Source organism: Spermophilus citellus, assembly GCF_964194105.1.
Source record: "Spermophilus citellus genome assembly, chromosome: 11".
NCBI lineage: Eukaryota > Metazoa > Chordata > Mammalia > Rodentia > Sciuridae > Spermophilus > Spermophilus citellus.
This window is the reverse complement of record NC_138192.1, coordinates 72,113,654-72,130,376: the sequence shown is the minus strand read 5'-3', so window position 1 is coordinate 72,130,376 and position 16,723 is coordinate 72,113,654. Positions and strand designations below refer to the sequence as shown.

The following is a 16,723-nucleotide window of genomic DNA, read 5'->3' as shown; positions in this document are numbered from 1 at the left end:
AAGATGGTGACATTCTTATAGTTGAAAAACACATCTTTATTTCTCTTTCTCTCTCTTTTATATACCTCAGAAAATTGCTAATGCTGACCCCTCAGCCCACATACATGGTTGATTAGAAGGCAGAGAACAGTAGCTTATTGACCGACCTAACAGTTATTGTAAAGAATATTCATGCATGGTAAAAATTAGCAGGAGAATCTTCCAAATATGAAAGTAAAATAAAAATAGGTGCAAGGTAAGAAGCCTGATGAGGAAACAGAAGCCCATTCAGATATGGACAAGGTTAAATCCCTTGTCCAGTCTTAAGCATTGTGACTCTCCACCCTCACTTGTCACTGCATGCTGTTTCCTGGTAGATCTAATGCTCTTAAAATCAGATAACTTTATCTCAAAATTCTGTAGATCCTCCTCAAGGCTTAGCATTGAAACATCAAAAATAAAACAATGAACAGTGTGACTTAAATGATTCTTGACAAATTAAATAAAGGTGATGGATGTACATTGACGGAATTGCAAGGTCAGGATGCCCAAACTGCTTCTGTCACTCAGGACATGCAGAATGCCCTCTGCTGGTGTCCTCTCCATAGTGGACAGATGTGCATGGATGATGAGCACCATGTGCAGTGGCATCACTGGTGAGGCTAAGCAGGCATTGGGGTCAGGAGTGAAAAGTAAGCAGCTGAGTGGGGCCATGCATGGGCCACTGGCTGGAGCTGGGAGTAGTGACAGGTGAGATGTGAGATGACAGGGGGTCAGGTTTATGTGTTAGGCTAACACATTTCGACTTCACCCTGGGGGTTGTTGTACACTTTAAAGACTTTTATAGAGGGCTCAAGTCTGGGCCAGAAAAGCCTGGTTGCTAGAGCCTAGATCTGGGGAGATCAGGCAGTGGAAACTTAGGAGGCTGCCACAGACATCTTGGCAAAGAGTGCTGACTGACACTGAGGCGGTAGCTGGAGGGAAGGGAAGAAGTGGATGGGCTCAAAAGATGTTGGAGCCCTTTACTTACTAGGATGCCAGCTTCTTTAAAGTCCCTTTTATTATCCATATTCTCCAGTTGTTCTGCAGGTAGGAAGATGGGCTGGCTCACTCTTCTTGGAGCTTTGATTTCATGTTGCTAGAGAAGTGCTCATGGTCTCTGACCCAGTATTCCCTTTGGCCACCTAGACATGCCCCTTAGGAAGCAAGGGTGGCTTTCACTCTACTGTTCTGCCACCCTGTTCTCACTGTCATATGTAAGCTAACTCAACAGAGTATACCAATTTTCCTGTTTGTACAAGCACACTATGTACTTTGGTTAAAATGTTCCATGTCTCTGTACATATAAATCTTACCCTATACACATTAGCCATACACAGGAGCAAATTGTGTATTTATTCTGCTCCCAAGAGCTAGTGGATGTTAGGATTGGTGTTTTCTGCTTCTGGAATTTTTGTTCTGAGCTTTAAGACATTTAACCATCTGTTTATAACTTTAAAGTGAATGTTCTAAGTGGAGGCTATGAATAAATATGTGAATCACGAACGATATATTGAAGGGATATTGTCAAAAAAGAAATTCTACTATATATCTTGCTCAGCTGTTTTGCCAGCCTTTAAAATATCTAATGTAAGCACATAGTATTTTTAAGGAATTGAAAAGATATATAATGTTAATTTTCGATTTTTATCTGGATTATATCTTTCAGGAAGAGACTTTAGGGTCCCAGATTGCTTTAGCTACATTAAGATGAATATATTTTTCATTTAAAGCAGCCTTTACTCATATCCACAATTATTTACAGATTACATATATTTATTTGTGCTATCATGTTATAAAATAATTTCAATAAAAAATCGAATGTTGAATTCACTGAACTTAATATTTTTGAAAGCATTTTTGTATTCTTTTTCTCTAACCAAAAATAGTAGATGCCTACAAATGGTTCAGTTCACCTAATTCTCTGTAAGAGGATGGATTATATATTCTCCTGCCCACAAGAGACTTGATTGACTAGTTCTAGAGATTTTTTTTTCACAAGACTCAGTTTTCTGATAAAATTTCTTTAAATTTTCATCAGAAAATTTAAAGAGTTTTAGAGTTGGACTTATATATGCAAGTTAAATTATATGGCAATTATTTTTTCAAAATGTACTTTTGCTTAATGTTTAATATTAACATCAGAGTAGTAGTTGGAACAAAAATTCCATTTGTCAATTTTCATTTCTTTTACTTGTAATTAAAATCCTTTTGGGAGTGGAGTATATTTAAATGTAACTAAAATGAAACTATCAACATGTTTCTACTTAGGGAACTGATTATCATGTATTAAATCACCCAGTTGCATAACTTAATATTATATGCCTAAAGCAAATGTTATTACATTTTGACCTTGGTTTGTACTTAGGTTGTTTAGTAATTGCTGTCATTCTAACAGTCAGCAAAGGGAACTGGCAAAGGAGAATTACATTAAAGCTGTTTGCAGGAGCCATACTCCATAGTATTCTATGTGGTTGGTGTTGAGGTGTTAACTACCCTTTCTTTTTACTATTTACCAGTTCACTATCCAGGGGTCTTTGACTTGGCTATTACTAAGTATACTAGTCTTTAACCTATTAATTGCTTTTGACCTTTATACAAACATGTACTTATGATTTCATGCATTAATAAGCACCAAGTGTTCTCCTCTCTCTTGTTATATATAGAGATAATTCTTACATATATGCTTGTCTGCATCTATAGTGTGCTTAATTAATCTCACACAATGAACTTTATAATGGGTGTTAATAAGTGTTATTTTGATTCTACAAAGCATTCCATCTCTACTTAGGAAGATCATTCAGAAATCTAACATGAGAAAAAAAATAGTCTTTTCTTACTGAGTTTTTCATTTGTGTTGATTGCTGCATGTGGACAAACCTAAGCTTGTTGGCTTTGTATTTGAGGATTTGTGCATTTGCCGTTACAATTTTGCTAAGATGTTGATGAACACTGTCAAGGGGAGGGTATTGGAATGTGAAAGATGGATGTTATTCCTCTTTCATTTTTAAAACATTACCTCTCTATACTCTCTCTACATTGAGAACTTTGAATTAAAGCAGCTAGAAGATCATAATAAAAAACACAGCACATAGTTTCACTTTCTCCAGTGGTATTCTTAAATATGATTTTCTAAAATTAATCTTGTCTAAAGATAAAACAACTTTATATTCGGTGCTTTGGAAATGTTTATATTTTCATTGGTGTTGTAATTCTTTATGATACATTATGACTTTTTATAACTTTTCAGAAGAAAACATAATTTGTTATGCTGAGCTCTGGTGCCAGGGGACTTGCTGACCCATTAGGGTGTGCAGGATGGCATATGGTAGGACCACCCCCTTGTATGATTGAGAGATCTCCAGGAACATGTTTGCAATGGTTCTTTGCCACTGTAATGCTCACCAGAAGAGTTATGTTGAAAGAATCAGAATTTATAATCAATAATGTCTTACCCAAAATAATGTTGATTTTTTTTTCCTTTCAGATTTTGGGGTAAGTGCATTCTTAGCAACAGGGGGTGATGTTACAAGGAATAAAGTAAGAAAAACATTTGTTGGCACCCCATGTTGGATGGCACCTGAAGTCATGGAACAGGTAAAAAAAAATAGAGGTTATCTTGGTTGATACAGTGCAGTTAGTAATATCATTAACACACTAGCATTTCACTCACATCAGTCATTTTAGTAGAACACATCATGTACATTGATTCAACTTCTAACTGCTAGACCTTAGCAAACTGATGTGGAAGTTATGCATGAATAACTCTGGATTTCAGATAAAAATGTGGAATTTGTGATGTGTAACATGCCTGCTCCATCATATTGTTTTTTGTTTTCTGTCTTTTTTCTTTTAGGTGAGAGGCTATGACTTCAAGGCTGACATGTGGAGTTTTGGAATAACGGCCATTGAATTAGCAACAGGAGCAGCGCCTTATCACAAATACCCTCCCATGAAAGTAATTACTATTGGAAATAATATGTTGGATTTGAAATGTGATTGAATGGCATCTATTCTCTAATGCTCTTGAACAAATTTATTTTTCTCTCAGACCTTAGGAGAATGAATGGGAGGGGTGTAGTCAAGTTGAATGTTGTTTGATTTTCTCAGTGGACAGAGTGGACAAAAGAAGTACAATTCCCAGCTTTGAAATTTGATTTGCATTGCTAGCACAGACTTGAGGAAAGAATGTGATCAGATTGGTTCATAGAGGTCTATAGCTATGACAAATGCTGGTCATTAATCTTTTGAGTGCAGCATAATCCCAGGTCCTCAAAGAAAGTCTAAGAGTAGATTATGGTGATGTCATCTTTGCAGATGGATTTCCCAGATTTTAAGATTTTTTTTTTCCACGATCTGCACCATTGTCACCCCTGCCTTTATAGTGTAACATCGGTGGCTCCTTTAATGTAAGCGAATCACAATGCTTTCACAAAGCAACATGTACTTTGGATGCTATTTTCAGGATTTTGTTTTTCTTTTATCAGACCATAGTCATTATTTTTCTTAGTTCTTAATTGGTAGCATAAGGGTTAATTTCCTCAACTGGGTTTAGTTTTGAGGCTGAAATAGTTTAATGGAAATTATGAAGATATTTTAAAAAGAATATGGTCTGTGGATATTTCATGTTTATTGGGAAAAAAATTAGGAGAATTAAAAACATTAAAACCAAGGATAAACAAGTTAAATAGCTTTACTGATTAAAAAGAAGTAGGGGTGGGGGTGTAGCTGAGTGACAGAGCACGTGCTTAGCAAGTGAAAGGCCCTGGGACTGAGCTACAGGACCCTTCTTCCCTCCAAAAAGTAATAATTTATTATTTTAGAAAATTTGAAAGTACAAATAAGAACAAAGAAGAAAAATAACCATCCATAATTTCATCAATAACAGAAAATCTATATTAAGGTTTTAGTGTAGTTACTTTCTTTTTTTTTTATTGTTTGGTGCAGAGGATTGAACCTATAACTTTGTGAATGCTAAGCTTGTGCTCTCTACCACTCCTCCTGTATATATTTCTTTTTATATTTTTAACATGGTTAAGATTTTAGTGTGTGTGTGTGTGTGTGTGTGTGTGTGTGTCTGTCTGTCTGTCTGTCTGTTCTCTCTGTCCATACCTGATTCTTAGCAGAACATTTAAAATCCAATTATGAATAATAAAAGTGACCCTTTTGGAGATAAAGTACTGAAGTCACTCTGAGGACTTTTTCTTTCATCCAGTTTTTCTTCTTATTTTCTTTTTTTTTTCTCATTGCTTGGCACTTCTCATCTGAATCCAAAGGGCATTTGCCATCCTAGCCTGAAGCCCATTAGGATGATTCTTCAGAATCTGCAGTCCCCTCCATTTTGGCTATTATCCTCCACAAACAATGAACTGTCACTTTCATCCTTCATCTATTCACACATTTGAAAGTGTTTGAAAAGAGTCTTGACATGTATAGCATTTGCATAAATTAGGACTGATTTATGCATTAATGAGGTTTACTCATTTTGTAGGTCAGTAGTTTTTTACACATTCTACTTTTTGAAAGTAAATAATTTTAAAGTTAGTGCAAAAGAGTGGAATTTTTACCTTTGTGATTAGAAGTTGTATTTCATTTTGTTCTGTCCATCTCTCCCCCCCCCCCCCGCGCCCGCCCCCAATGCAGCATGGCCTTTTGGACTTATTATGGTTTTTCATAACTCAATTATATTCTGGCTATCTTTCAGTATCTTGTTTTCTCAATTTTGCCAAGCCTTTTTAGCAATTCTCTCTCTCTCTCTCTCTCTCTCTCTCTTTTTCCAAAAGGAAATCATGTTACCTCCTGGGATGTTGTGATTTTATTTTTAGGTTTGGTAATATGTTACAGAAGCCATGCAGACGGGTGGGTCCCATGTGTGAATGGCTTGCACACATGAATGTGCCTTTCTCTCCCCTCCACCACTCTCTTTCCCAACCAGACAGGGCTGGAGCTACGTGCTCCTTGAGGCCCTGGGAGAGCCAGTTCCCAGAAAGCCCTGTCCTGGTTGCTTTTGGAAGATCATTTTTAACACATACAGCACATTTTGTAAGTTCTGTCAGTGGAGCAACAAAAAGGTTAAAGGGTACATGAACAGATTGGCAGAGGGAAATGAAAGCTTTTAGTACACAATTTTTGGAAAGTTAAAACTCTTGGAAAAGCATGTTTGTACCTAATGAAGGAGGATTTTTGATGCTTTTTAAAAAATTTGTTTTAATTAGTTACACATGACAGTACCATGATCTTGACATATCATACATTTGAATCAGATGGGGTATAATTTCTCATTTTTCTGAGAAAATTATACAGTCACATATATACATACAGCAATAATAATGTCTATTTTATTCTGCTGTCCTTCCTATCCCCCATCCCCTCACTTCCCCTCCCATCACTTCTCTCTACCCAATCTAATGTGACACACTTCTTTTTTTTTTTCCCCTCACATTTTAGTCATACATGTATTCTGTATATCAATGAGGGTCTCCTTCCATCTTCCTTGCAATTCCCCTTCTCCTCCCTCCTCTCTTCCCTATTTAGTGGTAATCTTCTTCTCATGCTCTTCCTCCCTACTCCATTTTGAGTCACCAGAGTCTTTGATGCTTTTGTAAAAAATAACAAATTCCACTGTAGCGATTGCTATACTGAGGTTCTGTCTTCATGCTTGTTTCTGCTGCAGGTGTTAATGTTGACTTTGCAAAATGATCCACCCACTTTAGAAACCGGAGTAGAAGATAAAGAAATGATGAAAAAGTATGGCAAGTCCTTTAGAAAATTACTTTCACTGTGTCTTCAAAAAGATCCTTCCAAAAGGTATGTCAAACTTCGTGGAGGAGTTAATGACCTGGTTTGAATCCTGACAAAGCTTTGTTTGTGGATGGGGAGAGGCTGTGTGAGGACAATGGGAAGGTACTTCTAGTCTCAAGGGAACACTGCTCTGGCCCCCGGATTTCTATCCTGTTAGTGGGAGACAGTGTCTGTCCAAGGGGGAAAAAAGGAAAGTGTTGACAACTGGGAGGCAGAGGAAAATTTTTGTTAATAAGATTCATTGTACTTGTTAGGTGTGGGCTCTGTCATCAAAGGAAATGAAGTAAAACCGAAATCAAAAGAAATTGGCAGTGCCTCATTCAGAAGCTGAGCCAATATTCTGCACTGTAGGTTGAGCTGACCTCTCAGGATTTGAATATCCGGCTAGCACCAGTCTAAACCAGGCAGAACTATTGAATTTTGCATGAGCTTCCTTTTTAGTTGTAGAACAAGTTGTTTGTGCTGTTTAAAAGATTATCAGTAAAGAAGATTAAGGAGATTTTTACCTAGAAATATTAATCCTATAAACAGAAGCAAATGGCTTTGAATTAACTTTAGTGTTTCCTCTTTATTCCTGTGTTATTGCCCTGCAATCTAGATTGTCTGTCTGTTGAATTCATTTCTTCCTTCTTACATTCTGTTACTTTGAAATAACCTGGGTAGTGATCATGGAGCTCAGTGTTCTTTTCCCTAGAGCAGAATGTTAATGATGTGTACCACATGAATGCCTTGCCTGGGAAGATCCCTTTGTACAGACCTGGTTGTGTGTGGCATCATCATCTCAGACCTGGAAAGGATGCCTTCCACCTGCGGTCTACCCTAGCCCACTCAAGGGTCCAATTTTATACTTATATTTTAAAACATAGTAATTTGATTTCTCTTCTGAAACTTTCTTTCATAGAGATGGACCCTCCTGCTACAAGGGATTCCTTTATTCTCTGCCTTAATCTTTATGGAACTTGTTAAGCCTTTAACATCACACAGTAAATTCCTGTTTGAGCCAGGCTGCCCTTCTCTGGATTAAACACATTTTGCAGGATGTTTCAGAAGAGCAAATAGTCAAGAAGACTAAACAGCCCAGCATCTTGAATTTATTTATTGTAAATAATGCTATAAGATGTTTCAAAACTGTTCAAACATTTCAGTTGTCCTTTTATGTTTGTTGCATAGGACTCATTTCCTCAGTGTTTCTTGATTTATTTCTTTGCTCCTTTGGGGTAGAAATGCACCTAGATTGCAGTTTGGTCCCTCAGCATTTGCTTGTCTTCCCTTGTGTTTGGCAAAACTTTGACATCACCAAGAAGACAGAGTTTGATTTTTCCTAGCTCAGTGAGAGGACTGCTTGTTTTTCCATTTGTTCTGCATTGCTCCTGATGGTCTTTAAGAGTTTTGAACTAGTTGAGATCCCACCTAGTGGCTGTGATGCAAAATGTCTGGTAAGCACATGGCTCTGTGGGGTGGAATTGCCAGTGTACTTAATGATAGAGCAGTATATTTCTTTAGGAAATTTTTAATTTGGTCAAAACAAATTAGATTGACATGCAATGTATTTGACGGACCACTTTTATTTCTTAGTAATCTTGAAAGTTTTTCCAGGTTTCCATATGTTATATGAACTGAAATATTAAGTTCTATGTTATAAATAAATAATGAATAAATAAATAAATAAATGAAATCCTTTAAAAAAGAGCCATATGCTATGTATTCACATTCTTATGAAATCTTTCCCTTAGACTACCTGAGAACATTATTGATGGACAAAGTGTTAATTGCTTATTCATTTTCTCTGTAACCTCATCTGCCCTCAAGATTGTTTAGTTGTTCTCCAGAACCAACCATTAAAGTCTCTACTAGTGATACATCCACTTCCTGAGATGCTCTTTACTTTATTGGAAAGACACGTTTTGGAGAATGTATGTGAGTTAGAAAACAAACACACACACACACACACACACACACACACACAAGATTCGTAAAAGTGACAATGGAAAAAAGTGATATTGTATTATTTTTACATAGGGTATTTTAAAATAAAATATGTGCTTCTTACCAGATTGATAAGGATTTAACTGAGTGATGCAATTCTGAAATTGTGAATATTCCAGAATATTTTTAGTCCCCTGAGCCTTTGCACATTGCCATTCAAGAACTCTTGCCCTCCCTCTGTCCCTTCTCCATCTTCTTTTTATACTCAGTTCGAATGCCACATCTTCAAGTGGGGTACATCTGGGTTGCATTGCCAACTCTGCATTAGCCTTCTCTTCCTTAGTTTCTTGTCAATACAGTGGGCCTATACTACTGACTTCACAGGCTTGCTGGAGGATGGAATAAAATCAGGTATGTAAAGCAGACAGAGGTGGTACAGTGCCTGAGGAGTCCTTGAATGCTCAGGGAATTGAGATTGCTGTTCATTATTTGCCTTTTTTTTTTTTTTATTCCTGACCAAATGGAACTGCTGTAACCTTATGCAATAATTACAGCATGCTGATGATATGGCTTTTTGTAGCATGTACACACAATTACACTGTGTACATGTTGATTTACACACCCAAACTTTCCATGAATTGTGAAGAAGGACCTGTGCTATTCATCTTTATGTGCACAGTGCCAGGTCTGTCATAAGTACTTGGTGCTCTTTCTTGAACTCCTGGAGATATTTGGGTGTTTGTAATTTTGGGGGGTGATTTGGGCCCTTTGAAAAGAATTTCAGAAACAGAACCAGATTCAAGTGGGTTGAAGAGTTGATGGAAACTTTGGGGTAAATTTTATTTCTATTTCCTTCATGTAGATCATCTACCTGTATTCTGAAAGTAGTTGACTGGTACTAAAGGTCTGATATTGCTAAGAACTTTTGAGCAATGAGAAAAAAAGTATCACAGGGAAACAGTAATCAGGACTCATTGACTCCTGTGTAGGAGCTCTCAGGCTTGCTGTAGAGGGCTGAGCTTTTTGTCAACCTTGAGAGCTCATGGGGGTTGCCTTCTGAGAGAGAGCTGGGGTGTTGGAGCTCTATGCCTCCTGGAGGTCTATGCATTAGCATAGACACAGAGTTACTTATATTTTTGTAGCAGAACATCTTGCTAGTTCTTTAAAAAATGAGCCATGATCTTATAGATTACATGCTTTGTATGGGTGACAAACTATAAAAAGAACCAACGTTTTCTTTGAGCAACAAGGGGGTGGATGTCACACAGATTAATCTTTTAGAAATGAATAAAAACTTGACTATTTCTTGGCAGGGGGATGGGGTAAGAAGAGCAGCTCTGCATGAGGTCAGTGGGCTGTTAAAACTTATTAATGCAAGTTGTTAGAACGATTTATACTATAGCATATTCATTCTGAATCCTTTGAGAATTATTTTAAGTCTCAGTGGACTTTAGTTCATCCATATGTATTAACTGGATCCTCTAAGAGCTTTTCTTCTGAGAATATTAGTACTTGAAGACTACTGCATTGTTTTTTTTAAAAGATTTAAAATGGAAACATCATTGGAAGCCTGGACCATTATATTGGTTGCTGCTAGCATTTTAGCATTTCTTATAAAACAGTGTCTGGATTTATATTATGTTAGTGACCATAGAAGACATGACTGTGCAGAATTCTTTCTCCTGAAGAACTCAGCTGAAAGGCAGGAGCACTTATGACTCCACATCAACAGTTTCTATGGCATAAAACTAAACGAATGTGAGAGGCTAAAAGCCACAACAAAGAACCCCAAACAAACCCTGAGATCTAAGCAGCAGCAGGCACCTCTGTTTTCCTAGCACCTTCTGCCACTCTCTTCCCTCTGTCATTTTCCATTTCTTCCTGCTTCTTTCCCCCCTACTTCCTCAGGTAGCTGGTTTGAGACACGTGGGATTGCACCCCACAGCTACAAACACTTCAGCTGACTTGAGCAGGACAAGGAAACAGTGACGCTTTATTTAGTTACTCTCTGTATAGATTTGGAATGATCTATAGCTTACCATTTGTGCCTGGGGGTGGGGGGAGATTGTGGGTTTTTTGAACCATTTTCAGTTTCTTATATCATCGTATGTTTATGTTTACTGATGAAGGCCAGAGGTGGAGAGAAGTGCAGAGGAAGGGGTTTTCTTTTGTGCTTTTCCCCTTTACAGTTTTGGTTACCATAGAAATGACCTTGCAGGGGAAGGGAAAGCCTTTTCCCAGTCCTGGAGCTGAAGGTATGCCTGGCATTTCCCAGCCTCCTCTCTACTTTGGTGCTAGACTTGACCTTTCCTGTGCACAAGGAGAATGGGAAGCACAGAGGTGAGAGGGTAAGGGAGGCATTTTGACTCCCCAGCTCAGCACCTCTCTCTGCTAAGTATCTCTCTTTCCTGTCCCTAATTTTTTTTTTCTTTTCCACTAGCACAAGTCTCCTTTTTATTGCATCTTTCTCACAATCCCCACTGTACTGAACAGATGCTTAGATTTGGGTCCTGACTAAATCTAGCTGCAGGAGTTACAGTACTGGGTCCACATGTCTAGCAAAGTCACTTTCACCTCATAGATGATGATAATATGAAATCGAGCTACCGCAGTTTTCTGTTCTGTGCTAAGCACTGGGAATATAAAAATAAATCCTGTGTAGTTCCTGATTTGGAAGGGCTCCCGAGCCAGTGAAGTGGAGGTGGGGCCATAGATCCAGATGAATGGAGAGTGGGAGTGTGTGTAGTGCGGGGTGAGCATGGTGAGCATGGGGTCGGAGCTGTGCATTCTATCTCCAGGAGCTGGGAGAGGTGCCTTTGAAAATGATGACATCTCAATTGTTTCTTGACTGATGAGCAAGGTGTGCCAGTTGGTTATGGAAAAATTTGAAGCAGGAAAATCACTGTACTCCCTGTCATGAAAGATCAAGAGATGGGTGAGAACATCATTGTAGCTGAAGGAGAGAGTACGTGGGCATGAGGGAGATGATGGAGGAATCCAGATCTAGAAAACTTGCTTTTATCTCAGGCCACGGAAATCTCTGAGGATGAATAAGAAAGGGTCAGTTTTTTTCCCCCCTCTTAGGTACTAATATGGGCAGCATTGTGATGATGCAGTGAATGAGGAGCAAGAGGTGGCAGAGAGATGAACTAGGAGGCTGTTTTACCTGTTGGCCAGAGATGAGACCATGAGGGTTTCAAACAAAATAGTGGCCCTGACTTTCTTAATCATCTTGATCTTAGAGTTGCTTTTACTTTTTAGAGAAAATCTAAGTTATTTATAGTGTTCTTTTCCCTCCCTCCTTCCTTCTCTCTCTCTTCCCTTCCTTCCTCCTTCTTTCTTTCTTTTTTTTTTTTTTTTTGAGACAGCACTTGCCACATTGCCCAGGCTGGTTTCAGCTCTTGGGCTTTCATGATCCTCCTGCCTCAGCCTCCTGAGTTCTGGGATTAGAGGGGTACACCACCAGACCCAGCCACCTTCTTAGTTTAAAAATTTTTGTTTCATGTTGTGAGGTGTCACATGGGCCACAAAATCCTTCTCAGCCCCTGTGTAATGACAGTTAAACATAGAATGAATGATAGAAGTAAAAAGCTAGAAATATTGCTGATGATCAGGATGAGTAGGCATTAAAATAATAAGCAAAGTTATGTCATTAAAAATGGCTAGATTCTTTCTTAAGTTCTGTGCTTTTTAACCAAGGTGCAGATTCATAAATATAATGAGTTTACCAAGGAATATTGCCCACCTGTTATTTAGGCCTTTATTTATTCAAAGCAATTAGCAATTTGCTAGCTATTTATTGTAGCGGACATGGAGACTTAAGGTCCTTTATCAGGTAACTGTAGCCAGTGTTCCACTTGAAATTTGAGGAAAGAAAAAGTAATAACAGTTTAAGTAGAAAATTTCACTGCCCAGAAATACACCTATGGCCCCTGTTTGTGGCACCGATGTGCTCAATGATGTCTCCTAATTCTTTTTCATGCTTGGGTTTGGTCCCTAGGAACACTTTAGAGGAGCTTCCAGTTTCTGAAGCATGGTTTCTAATCATTTCAAGTACTAGGAATCTTCTAAACTTGCATGCCCAGCCCCACTGTAATACTCCTTGTACTTTTAGTAATCACTGCCTGAAAGAATGCCCAATGATATTCAATGATGCTTACGCAACTCGCAGTTTTTGAGGCTCCCAGGATTTAGAGCATACAGAAAATGTGAAAAAATAGAAAAATGCTTATTTCTATACTAGGATTTAAATTTAACAATTATTAACATTTCCCATATTTTCTGCCAACATTTGCTCAACTGTTTAAAACAAAGTGAATAATAGACTTAATACTTCACTTGCCTTTAAAATGAATGTGTCCTACATAACCACAATACTTTTTTGCACCTAAGAAAATGAATAGTAGCTTCCTAAAATTACTGCTCTATAGCACATTCACACTTCTCTAATCATTTTCAAGTGTCTTTTGTAGCTTTGTCTCTTTCTTTCCAAATGCAGGATTCAGTCAAAGGTCATGTATTACATTTGGTTTTATATCTTGTTAAGTCTGTTGCAATCTGGAAGAGTTCCCTCATGTCTTTCCCTTTCCCTTTGGGGAGATGTCTGGCCAACTGTCCTATACTCTAGATTTAGTAAATTTTTTCTGTGTGACTTTTTTTTTTTTTTTTTTCTGTGCTGGGGATTGAACTCAGGGCTGTGGGCATGCTAGGCAAGCTTTCTACTACTGAGCTATATCCTCAGCTCACAATTCCAAGTTATTAGAAGGAGCTATTGGTGAAGGAAATCATTTTTTAAAAAAATTTTAGTTGTAGATAGAAATACCTTTATTTTTATTTTTATGTGGTGTTAAGGATCGAACCCAGTGCTTCACACATGCTAGGCAAGTGCTCTACCGCTGAGCCACAGCCCCAGCCTAGGAAATAATTCTTTATGGAAGAATGTCAGTTAAACATAGAATGAATGATAGAAGTAAAAAGCTAGTCTTCTGCCACTTTGCATGAGACAATTATTAAAAGCCACATTGCTAAAGCCATTAGGGGAAAGGTTTTCAGGAACATGATATTCATACAGTGCCAAAGTATTACCCAACGGAATACTTGCTAATTGCAATAGGGAAAACCTACATTTACAGTGGAGAGCTTTGGGCCTGGGGACCAAGTGGTTAAAGTTAACATCACTAACAGTGAAATAGCCTCACAGTACTTGTGCCTGAGATGCTGCAGCAAGAAGTCTAGGAAGTCCAGCTGGAGTACCTGGGATCAAAAATGCTTGTATCAGAAATGTTGCAGATTTCTGAGGTTATTTTGGATCTAGGAATATTTGCAGACTTTACCAGTTATGTATCCCTGATTCAAAAGTCTAAAATCTGAATCTGAAATGCTATAAAATATGAAAAACTGTTAGCATCATATCAGCATTCAGATGCTATGTGAAACCTAATTGACCCTTCAGACCTAACTTTCAGTTTGAAGGAAATATAGGATGGAGAAACAAGTTGAATAACACCACAATTTGCATGTATTTCTTTATTGATTGATTGATTGATTGATTGATGGTATTAGAGTTTGAACCCAGGAGTGCTTTACCACTGAGTTACATCCCCAGTCATTTTTAGTTTTTATTTTGAGACAGTATATCATTGAGTCTCCCAGGCTGGTTTCAAGCTGTCCATCCTTCTGCCTCAGCCTCTCAGATACCTGGGATCACAAGCATGTACCACCATGCCCAGCTGAAGTTGCAATTTATTAATCTCCACCACATTTACCTTCCTCTATGAACAGTGGTGCATATACACTTGAAGCAGGTTCTTTCACCAGGCAGAGAGAGCTTGGACACAGGATCTGTGGGCCCTTTCAGTAACTGCTGCTCCTGGGCAATCACAGAGCACAGTAGGCTATAGTTTCTTTGACAGGGTCAGATTGCTGCTTGTAGGGTTTCTTAATAAACATAGGAATTCAGCTTACAGACATGTCAGTCTGTCACCTTCTAGAAACACTGAATTCACTTAGTGAAGTGTAAGAATGAAGAATGAAAAATTGATCATGCCCCAAGCTTTTAACTTACAGGAGTTTATGTGTTGTGCAGTAGAGGTGTTTAGAAAGAACTGGAAAACTGGCACTATTTTATTTGGTGCCGAAACTCATGATTAATTTAGTTTCTGGTTTTGCTAGTCCTGAAATTAGTCTTCCAGAAATACTGTAAGGTTAACTTGTATCATCAAGGCAGTGTATTTATCAAGTGATCATTGTTTCAACTCTAATTTATTATTGATCTTTCAGGCCCACAGCAGCAGAACTTTTAAAATGCAAATTCTTCCAGAAAGCCAAGGTAACATGCTTAAAAACCCAAGTCAATCTGCTATTTTGAAATCACTGTGAATTCATATGTATCATGTTTGGTGTTAAACTGTTGGGATCATTTGTTTTGCAGAACAGAGAGTACCTGATTGAGAAGCTGCTTACCAGAACGCCAGACATAGCCCAAAGAGCCAAGAAGGTAAGCGCCACTGTCCCATTGCCCTGCAGGAGCCGAACCCCACCCAAGGAAATGATTCCCACATACTCAGGACATGTTGTTTAGTCCTGATTAGTGATCACCTAGACACACTGCCTTTGCCTTTTGGTTAGCTGGGTTTGCTGTTACGTGTTCGGGTGTGGAAACTGTGAGAAACTCAAATGATTTCATTTTTCCATGTATCATCTTTGTTGAAAGAAGGTCAGAGTGGATGAGGTTGGAATACTGAGGAGGTAAAAATGCCTTTGAATATCTTTTCTTTGTGATCTGTAAAAGAGGAATGGTCAATTTTAAACACAGTTTTAAATGGAAAATGACAAACTCTTGTTTTTCATGGTTGTTTGAATGTTTCTGGGACATAATTCTTTCCTCGTAAAAGATCTGTGATCTCTTTTGTAGTCTACCTATGCTGACTAAGTTACGTTAACGACAATCTGAAAAATTTTCCATTCTAGTTTTTAGATTTTTAAAATGGCATGTATGTGTGAGTGTATTTATTGATGTTTGCATTTATGTAGAGTTTTATTTATTTGTAATTAAGTTCATTCTGGCATGAACTCTAACAAAATTTAACCACTGGTTTGGTTTAGCTTGATTTTAAATATTAAACATTTATAATTTAAAGTATTTACATAGTCATAGAATTTAGAAAGGGAGGTTCTTCCCCTCGCCCCTGTTAAAGTTATAAACAAAGCTGATATGAATCTGAGTTGTCTGTGCTCTAAATAAAATTGGCAAAGAAATGTGCTTTAGAGAATGCATGTCGTTACACCCAGGGTATAAGTAATGAAGGTTAACTTAATAGGTTGCCTTTTCTAGAACATAATGTAGAAAATGCATTTAGGTGATGCTTTTAGAATTGTTTAAACAAATTTTAAAGTAGACTTCAAGGACAGACCCACTATGTGTAGATATCTGAGCTCCTCTCCTGGACCAGCAGAATGTGGTGGTTTGTATTGTTTTTGCTTTGGGGATGTTGGTCCCCCTGTTGTCTCTGAGAGAACAGGGGAAACTGGGCAGACAGTCCATCCTGTGGTGCATGTACCGAGGCAGCACAGAGAAGTCCTCTGTCTGAGGCAGCAGATTAGAACCCAGAAGTGCCTGACCAGAGTTTGAGGATTCCTTAACTGCAGACTGAGGGTCGAGCCTGGAGAGATTCCCTGTGTGTTGGAGTCTGGCCCTGAGTCCTTTGGTGGGATTTTTAAACTTTGTGCCAGAGAGGATAAAAGCAGTGTGGAAGCCATTGGCTTGCACAGTACACATCTGCAAAGGACTGGTGTTTTGGTATTCGGCTTTGCTTTCTTCTTCACTGAAGTTTCACCTGTTTTCATCCTGTTAGCTGTTTCCTCATAGCCAGCGAGGTTTTCTAGGCCTGCTTCCTTTGCAGAGCTTTAGCCTAAGACCTTCATCTTAGTGCTGCACAGCTGGTCAGCCTTTTAGTCACCTCACATGCAAGCAGTTGGC

The 16,723-nt window shown here is 38.2% G+C and overlaps 1 protein-coding gene across 3 annotated transcripts in view; it reads left to right on the top strand.

The window, feature by feature from the left end:
- STK39 (serine/threonine kinase 39) overlaps positions 1-16,723 on the top strand; it is a 264,560-nt gene that overhangs the window by 97,654 nt on the left and 150,183 nt on the right. For all 3 annotated transcript variants that reach the window (XM_081261265.1, XM_081261264.1, XM_081261266.1), the window contains exons 6-10: positions 3,506-3,615; positions 3,875-3,976; positions 6,692-6,825; positions 15,025-15,073; positions 15,176-15,241. In XM_081261265.1, the coding sequence (XP_081117391.1) occupies positions 3,506-3,615; positions 3,875-3,976; positions 6,692-6,825; positions 15,025-15,073; positions 15,176-15,241 (461 nt within the window). The remainder of the gene's footprint in view (positions 1-3,505; positions 3,616-3,874; positions 3,977-6,691; positions 6,826-15,024; positions 15,074-15,175; positions 15,242-16,723) is intronic.